We start from the raw sequence: 9462 nt of genomic DNA, 5'->3' as shown, positions 1-9462 counted from the left end.
CCAACCCATTGAGCATTCATGATTGCCATGTATGCTAAGGTATCATGAGCAGTATTTGTGCAAGTACTGTTATCCTCAGATTGCTGATAAATAGGCTGAGGCTCAGAGAGGTTGAGTGATTTGCTCAAGGTCATTCAGTGGTGGAGCCAGGATTAATTCAAGTGCTGTCTTACTGACTCCAGAGTCTGGGACGGTTTTCAGCAAATGCTCCACTGCCACGTTAGTTAGATGTAGATAAAGAAGCTCATTGGGGCACCTGGGTGCCTCAGTGGATTAAAACCTCTGCTTTCGGCTCAGGTCATGATCCCAGGGTCCTGGGATCGAGCCCCGCATGGGGAAAAAAAAAAAATCTATGCTCAGCAGGGAGCCTGCTTCCCTTCCCCTCTCTCTGCCTGCCTCTCCACCTACTTGTAATCTCTGTCTGTCAAATAAATAAAACCTTAAAAAAAAAAAAAGAAAAGCTTTTTCCGCGCTACCCGGGGAAGGGTCCATACGGCATTGTTTCGCGTTCCCATCGTAACTTAAAGGGAAACTTCCACAATGTCCGGAGCCCTTGATGTCCTGCAAATGAAGGAGGAGGATGTCCTCAAATTCCTTGCAGCGGGAACCCATTTAGGTGGCACCAACCTTGACTTCCAGATGGAACAGTACATCTACAAAAGGAAAAGTGATGGTATCTACATCATAAATCTGAAGAGGACCTGGGAGAAGCTTCTGCTGGCAGCTCGTGCCATTGTTGCCATTGAAAACCCAGCTGATGTTAGTGTCATATCGTCCAGGAATACTGGCCAGCGAGCTGTGCTGAAATTTGCTGCTGCAACTGGAGCCACTCCCATTGCTGGCCGCTTCACTCCTGGAACATTCACTAACCAGATCCAGGCAGCCTTCCGAGAGCCAAGACTTCTGGTGGTTACTGATCCCAGGGCTGACCACCAGCCTCTTACAGAGGCATCTTACGTTAACCTGCCTACCATTGCTCTGTGTAACACAGACTCTCCTCTGCGCTATGTGGACATTGCCATCCCTTGCAACAACAAGGGGGCTCACTCGGTGGGTCTGATGTGGTGGATGCTGGCCAGGGAAGTTCTGCGCATGCGTGGCACCATTTCTCGTGAACACCCGTGGGAGGTCATGCCTGATCTCTACTTCTACAGAGATCCTGAAGAGATTGAAAAGGAAGAGCAGGCTGCTGCTGAAAAGGCTGTGACCAAGGAAGAATTCCAGGGTGAATGGACGGCTCCAGCTCCTGAGTTCACGGCTACTCAGCCTGAAGTTGCAGACTGGTCTGAAGGCGTGCAGGTGCCCTCTGTGCCTATTCAGCAGTTCCCTACTGAAGACTGGAGCGCCCAGCCGGCCACTGAAGACTGGTCTGCAGCTCCCACTGCTCAGGCCACTGAATGGGTAGGAACAACCACTGAGTGGTCTTAAGCTGCTCTTCCACAAAGGCAAACAAAATGGAAATAAGGTTGACGGAAAATAAACAGTTTGTAAAAAAAAAAAAAAAGAAAAGAAAAGAAGCTCATGATGGGCCTTGTACTATAGGGTATGAAGAATATCTCATGTCTGTCTATGACTACCTGCTCAGGGAGTGTTCTGAGTGTTTTATTATCAAATTTAATTCCAAAGTGTTTATTATTTCTGAAAACTAGGGATGATAATAATAGCAGTTCTATATCAAGGATTTACTTGGTGTGAGACATTGTATCAAGGACCTTAAAGTCCGTGACTTCATCTAATCATTTCAGCAGAGTAGGTGTTACTGTGTCTATTTTACGGAAAAGAAAAGGCTTGGAGAATTAACGTAACCTATCCAACCTCATGAGATATTAGGTTGAGCCATATGACAATATCATTTTTTAGGTCAAAAACAGTCAAATATAGGTTGGTTTCATTTTAACTAGCAAAACTGGGACTTGAGTCTGGGTCTGCCAACTAACTAATTGGTGAAGGAATCGTCTGTGGAGCAGAAGTTGGGCTCAGTTGTCCTTGGCATCTGTTGGAAAATAATGCTTCAGATCAAGTAGTCATAAGCCATCAGAAACCCCTTTTGGTGGCTTTACAATGCATGGATCTATATATGCTTCTGGAATGAACAGACACCAACATGGTTGGGATATTGTCTAAATGGTGGAATTTAATCTCAGCCCTTGGATATCATAACAAGCCCCTTTCCCCCATCCTCTTGTTGCTTTATGCTTGATTCCTTCTGCTTGCCTTCAGCTGTGCCCTGTTCCTGCCTCCGATTCCTGTCCTTGGATTCACCTCAAACTCTTGCTTCTCTTGTCATGACTTGTTTTGACCCAGCTCCTCCTTTGGATTGGACCTGGGCATCAGGCTGCTCTGTGTGACTCATCCCCTCTCCTGGTTCCCACCTCTCACCTCACTCTGGGCCTATGTATATTTGCTCTCAATTCAGCCCTCTGGGGCTTCTGGCCCTTGCTCTCAGGCCCAGCCCTGCCTGGACAGCTATTTACCCTGGAGCTGACCCTGATGTTCCCTTAGTTCCCAGTTCTCATTGCCAGCCATTTTTCTGTTCCAGACTCCAGCTGATCCAACTTCTCAGTGTGTGGGTGGGGAAGGACAGACTCTGAAGGTGTTAGTGATAAGTTTGGAGGAGACAGGAAAGTTAGCTAACTCTGTTTGGTTCCCACAAGTATGAATGAGTTCTTCGGAGAGTAGGCATCTCTAACAAAGGCCATCAGAAGCTGGTAGCTATGGTTTCAGGGAAAGGACAACTATAGTAAGAAAATATGGTGGGTTGTGGGTGGGGAAAAAGGGAGAAAAGATATGGGAATTGGGCTCTGTTGGCTACCCAAGTATACCAGTCACTTAAAAGCTTATTTGTCAGAAGAAACTACCAACGAGGCAAAAGAAACCAGCAGATGATGTCATTAAGGAGAGACATAGAAGGAGAAGAAAGCTGAGTCCCACAGTTTTAATCAAAAAGAAAATGTAGTGGTACCTGGGTAGCTTAATTGGTTAAGTGTCTGTCTTTGGCTTATGTCATGATCCCAGGGTCTTGGGATCAAGCCCCACATCTGGCTCTCTGTTCAGTAGGGAGCCTGCTTCTCCCTCTCCCTCTGCCTATCACTCCCTTTGCTTGTGCTCTCTTTCTCTCTCTCTCTCAAGGACCCAAAGGAGAGTGATGCTGAAAGATTTCAGCAGAGGGAAACCAATCAACTTTATTGGAAAATGAAAAGGATCATAGTAGATATATTTGGGATGATTGAGAGGAGGCTACTAGGAAATCACAAAGTGATGTGTAGAATTAACTCAGGCTTTTTTAATACCTGGCAGCTCTAGGATTAGGCAACTTATCTTATTCATGTTTAAGGGCAGATATATTAAGGCAAGCTACTTGCCTAGTTGAATCATTCTTCCTTTCTCTCAAGTACAACTGCATGGATGGGTTGTAGTCACACAACTGGGGCATGGCAGTGAAAGGACACTTTGGGGATAACAGGAGCTAGAAATTTTAGTTGGTTGCAGCAGGATTCCAGAGAGCAACAAGGACAAAAATCTGAGCACCAGAGGGTTAGAATCCCTCCATTTATAAACTGATAACCATTCTTGGGCTGGGACACTTCCTCCAAACAGGACTGACGGAATTTCCCGGAGTCTGACTCTATGAGAGAGGTTGTAGAGTGATGTAGTTACTTTGGTGAGCCTAAGAACATTGATCAGTGGTTTAAGAAATGAGCTTTGGAGTCAGATGCCTGGGTTTAAATCTCATCTCTGGGGGTGCCTGGGTGGCTCAGTTGTTAAGCATCTGCCTTTGGCTCAAGTCATGATCCCAGGGTCCTGGGATAGAGACCTGTGTCGGGCTCCCTGCTCAGTGGGAAATCTGCTTCTCCCTCTCCCACTCCCCCTGCTTGTATTCCCTCTCTCGATGGCTCTTTCTGTCAAATAAATAAATAAAATATTTAAAAATAAATAAATAAGTAAATAAATCTCATTTCTACCACTTTCTGTCACTTAAACAAGTCTATCTGTTCTTCTGTTTCATTAGCAGTACAAATGGGAAAGTGATAGCTACCTCACCGGAGTAAATAAGCATGTACTTATGTAAACCCTTAGCATAGGGTTTCATTCATGCAAAATATTGAAAAAATGGTGTGGAGGGTGGTAAGAATGTTGCTGGTGATTCCTAGTTTGGGAGTCAGGGTTGGTAGCAAAAAATGACACTTTAGTTTTCTTTTTTTTTTTTTTTTAAAGATTTTATTTATTTATTTGACAGAGAGAAATCACAAGTAGCTGGAGAGGCAGGCAGAGAGAGAGAGAGGGAAGCAGGCTCTCCGCCGAGCAGAGAGCCCGATGCGGGACTCAATCCCAGGACTCTGAGATCATGACCTGAGCCGAAGGCAGCGGCTTAACCCACTGAGCCACCCAGGCGCCCGACACTTTAGTTTTCAACCTCAGAAACCTTCTTTACTTATCTATATTTAACCTTTCAATCTTCAGATGCTTTTTCAAAAACCTTCGTTTTCCTGCTGGTACTGGGCCTCGGCCTGGATTCATAGAGGCAGACAAGATGCTCCTTTCTTCTTTCCCACATGGCCTCTAGAGCTGTGTTCTTTCCCTTGCTATCTGTCTCCTGGGGCAGATGGTGCTGCTTGTGCTGACCAGGAATTCCTGAGAGAAGGCATTTGAGGAAGACCAAGCTATCCTCTCCTTGGAGGTGGAGCGAAAGCATAATTGCTGACTTTCAAAGTGATAGGAGAAAAACCAACTGCAAATAGCTCTATATTATTTCCTGTTGGGGTATCAAACAGTATATAATGCATACTCTTTTAGGCAGCAGGGATATTGAACCGAAGAGTAATTTAGAAGGGCCAGATTTTGAGACTGTTACTCAATCCTCCTTTAATGGAGAATATTTAGTTTCCATTTACTGGAAGTGATACATTTCAGTGCTGTGGTTCAGTGGGACCACAGTCATTAAAACATGCTGGAGCATTCCATATGCTTGTGGTTAGTGAGTGTTATACTTCGGTTGTTCTGCTTTCTGTCTTGTGATGTCCATTCCTGCCTGTGTTGTATGTGAAAGGGAGGGGGCTGGGAGCACTTTGGGGGTAATTTGTATTGGAATCAAATTGACTTAAGGAGTTAGTGTGGGTCAATAAATATCCTTGAGCATGTTTATTTCATTCTGCGTTCAAGTGTGGCAATATTTACAGCTTGACTCAAAGTGCATTGTGATTTTAAAAGGATGGTTATCTCCTGAACATTGATTATTTTCTTATGTTTTTACAAATTGAACATATACACATAACTTCGTATGTATCAATACAACACAGTTACTGTCTCCAGATTATTAGTCCTCCACAGTAAGAATTTTCTAGGTAACTGAAACTTACTCCTTTTAAAAATAAAAACATTTTTATTTTAATAATTTAAACGAAAATCTTTTTTAAATATAAAGCATATTTCTCTGACTTCCTAAACAGTGATTCTCAGCACAAGTTAAACTTTTCTTGATGAGTCAGAGTGTTAAACATCACCGTCATTGTACTAATTTAAAAACTGGACTAAGTTTTATTGAGGCCCCTTCATGACATGGCTCTGGATGGCAATGCCTTTGGAATTCTGATCTTTGGAATATTTCTTGTATCCTTCCTTGTGGTCATTCTGTTGGTACAACTTCTTGCTTCTATCAGTGGGCCTACTTCCTTGGTTTCTCCTTAAATCAGCTGCTCCTACTCAACATGGGATTAAGAGGCCAGATAACTAATCTTAGTGAACTTTAAAGTAAAGCAAGAGTAAGTAGTATCTGAGTAAGGCTTTCTTAGGAATAAAACATTTACATTTCAGTACATGGACTTTGTGAAATCTCTTTGGGCTATTGTTGTAGTCTTTTGTGCTTCTTTTGGTGTTTCCCTGAAATATTCTAGATAAGAGAGGTTGCAAGATGTCTGAATTCTAGGTAATTGAAATGTTGCTGTAATCTTGGGCAAACAGTCTATCACTTTAACTTAGTCTGCTAGGTGTCTTTCAACTCTAGCAGCGAATGATACAATTCTTCCTGAACAGTCCTGTCCATTTTAATTCCTTCACACCCCTTAATTCCCTAAGGGTGTAACTTAGATGCCTACCACACAGTAGTTTACTATACATAGTAGACCACTGGGATTCACAAGAGATATATTCTAAAGCATTAGCAAATCCTCAAAATTGCAAACATTATTATAACATAATAGTATTCCCCACACAGTGCAATAAAATGTGGTAGAAAAATTTAAGTGTTCCTTTAGAACTTTAGTGACTCTACATATAGGACTTATGTTACTTATAAAGCTGGTTTACTTTCTTTGGGGGGCTATTTCTTAAAAATAAACAAACTTTTATTAATTCACCGCCATTACTGTATGGGCCTTGACAGAGGGAAATGAAGCCCAGTTTTAAGGTAGATGTTTAGGATTACACTGGTATTCAACACTCAGCTAAAGGATTCCTTGCACATGACAGGCTCCCACATAAAATGATTCACATTTGCATTTTCCAAAATACAATAGGTCACAGACCAAGGATGGCAACCTCACATGCTTAAAGGACCAGGTACTGAGTGATTAGATTAACATTCATGAATACCCTCTATTGACATTTCCATTCTTGTCCTACTCTAAACATAGCTTTCCATTACCAGTTATGGTAGTGACATTGAAGGGCTCATTCACAGGTTCAGAGCTCCTTCTCCTTTGATTTCCCAGTTTCCTTGCAACTAGGAGTAGACACATGACAGTTCTGGCCAATGGAACACAGGTAGAAGTCTTTGGGAGGCTTAACTTTTGTCCTTTTTCCTTTATGCCTGAAATATGAAAAATGCTTTCCAACCTAGAATATAAAAACTATACAACAGGGGCACCTGGGTGGCTCAATGGGTGAAGCCTCTGCCTTCGGCTCAGATCATGATCTCAGGGCCCTGAGATGGAGCCCCATATCAGGCTTTCTGCTCAGAGGGGAGCCTGCTTCCCCCCCCCCCCGCCCCAATCCCCCCCCCCCCACCGCCTGCCTCTCTGCCTACTTGTGATCTCTCTGTCAAATAAATAAATACAATCTTAAAAAAAAAAAAAAAGACTCTCTTCCCTGCCCCTCCCCCCATGAGCTTTCTCTCCCTCTTTCTCTCTCAAATAAATAAGTAAACCCTTAAAAAAATAAAAACTATTTAATGGACAGTATAGCAGAAAGATGAAAGGTATCTGCAGCTGTGATAGCTTCATGGCGCTGCTAACCTTCTTACTTATTTAAGCCAATGTTTTTTGCACTTCTATTACTTGCAGCTGGTTGTATTCCTGATGGGTTCACTGATCATAGTTCTTATCATGTTTTATTTCATAATGGAATATTAAAGTCTATTCTTTCACTCAGACACACTTTTTCATGTTAAACACATGGTCATAGCCTTCCTTTCCACAAGAACTGTCCCCCATCTTTAAATAACGAAACAAAATAGACCTTTCAGTCTGTTTTCTTTCCTGTTTTCTGAAAAATAATTTTTTTAAGGTTTTTTGTTTTTGTTTTTGTTTTTTTAAGTAGAAAGGTGATAAATGGTAGGTGACCTCAAGGTAAGTGCTAGAGAAAATGTAGGAAATGATGAGTACTATGGAAAATTGGACCATTCACACTCGATCCATTGGGATCTTTGAAATGGAAATATGGATCCAGCATTGTCTTCATTTTCCAGAAAGAGAAACATACTTCATTTTTTTAGAGAAGCTAGAAATAAATTTGTGATAGGTCCTATTTTTACAAATTTCTTAGCAGCTGATTTATGAATTTTTAAACACTCTGTGAGGCAGCATTGTGTAGGATAAACTCTACATGTATGCCTGCACAATTTGACTGGTTGCCAGTTTGTATCTCGTATCATGGGGGAGGCTCATGAAAAATGCACATTGGAGAACACCAAGAGTCTCTCACGCTAACTTCTATAGTTTGTTATTATTTCATCAATAAAATATTACCTCTTCAACTCATTTATGGGCAACCTGAAAGAAGGAGGCAGCCTCTGTTTTTTCATATTCCATAAGATACTTTCTCTGTGGCTGTCTGGTGGGTCTTTGCAGGATATTTTCAAAGAAACATGAGACCCTGGTGCCCAACATTGACATGCATTTATGGAGTGTTAACAGAGGGCACAACACTGTGAGAAGCACAAGAGAGTGTGGGAAAAGCAACAAGAAACAGAAGGACTGTGGTAAATCCCTGCAGTCTAATGGAAGGGACCACACTCATGGGACCCAGTAATTCATGAGGAACAGCAACCACAGACTATCAACTCAGGATGGGGAGTGTCTCACAAATTGCGTACATACATCCCAAGACAGTGAGAAGTAGATGGGTTATGACTGAGGGAGAACTTCATGCAGGGTGTGAATCTTGAGCAGGGTGTTCAATGGAAGGCAGCCCCACCATGCTGGCGGAATAGCTACTCAAAGTCAAAACACAGACCTATTGAGGAATGAGAAACCTTTCTCCTAAGAAAATCTGAAAACGAAATGTCTTTTCTTAGACACAGTGAAAACTCATCTCTGCACGAATGGTTTATTTGTATACACGTAGCTTGTTTCTTGACAGGTTAGGTGAAAATGGAAAACATGAATGCTGAGAATATGCCAGATATGTTTGTTAAACATTGAAGTGATTTCTATGATAATGAATGCATGCTTACTGAGCTGTGAACATTTCAAGTAAGATAAATTACCAAGTACCTTGGTGCATTTAACAACTCTGGGATGCTATCGGGGATGGGAAATTAAACTTAGTGTTGTACACGGAACATCTAGTCAAGCACCCAAAGAATGTGGAACGAAAGCTAAGGGAGCCACACGTCTTCAGAAAAATCCCCAAACTTGACCAACAACATGTGCTTGCTTGATTCCTCAAGTTTCAGCAGGCAGAGAGCCAAATTTTCTGAATTCATTTCATACCTGTGATGGTTTCCAAAACTAATAGTTCTTGCTTTTGTTTGGTGCACAGTAGTCATGGAAGATATTATGACAAGAATTATAAGATGGGGCGAAGGCCAGAAATGGACAGGGCAGCTGTTGGAAGTCTGAAGTGGGGTTCAGTTCAACCTCATAGGTAGGAAAGGCAAATAAAAGAGATTTGTGAGGCTCCTGTAGGTGTATTGATCTGTGCTGGTTGCATTGAGGGGACCCAAAGAAATATAAGTGATCTGTTTCTGTGCCCATGAAGGAGCCTGCAACTCAGGCACTTGAAGAAGATTTATTGTGGAAGCAGGCAGCAGATGCCCAGCTCCAGTCTTGTCTCTGCTACATCATGTATTAGGCTTTATGACTTTGGGCAAATTACTTAAACTTTTTGAACCTAACCTCAGTGTCCTCATATGCAGTAAGCGGCTAGTACATTTTCCTCAGAGGACTGTATGAAGGTGCAGTGGGATAATGCAGGCAAAGAGCTTAGTTGTCTGGTGCAGAATCCCCACACATCAAAGGCTGGCTG

The 9462-nt window shown here is 42.3% G+C and overlaps 1 protein-coding gene across 1 annotated transcript; it reads left to right on the top strand.

Annotated features, from left to right (window-relative positions):
• Positions 1-468: 468 nt before the first annotated feature.
• On the top strand, positions 469-1504 carry LOC116586247 (40S ribosomal protein SA). The gene has a single exon (XM_032335970.1). The coding sequence runs from the start codon at positions 541-543 to the stop codon at positions 1426-1428; it is 888 nt and encodes a 295-aa protein (XP_032191861.1). The 5' UTR covers positions 469-540; the 3' UTR covers positions 1429-1504.
• Positions 1505-9462: the final 7958 nt, after the last annotated feature.

Source organism: Mustela erminea, chromosome 3 (genome assembly GCF_009829155.1).
Source record: "Mustela erminea isolate mMusErm1 chromosome 3, mMusErm1.Pri, whole genome shotgun sequence".
Classification (NCBI taxonomy): domain Eukaryota; kingdom Metazoa; phylum Chordata; class Mammalia; order Carnivora; family Mustelidae; genus Mustela; species Mustela erminea.
Note: the sequence above shows the minus strand (reverse complement) of the source record. Positions and strands in the feature narration are given on the sequence as shown.

Bases quoted from the DNA above. Each gene is read 5' to 3' on its own strand.
- LOC116586247 (XM_032335970.1), top strand. From the start codon at position 541: ATGTCCGGAGCCCTTGATGTCCTGCAAATGAAGGAGGAGGATGTCCTC.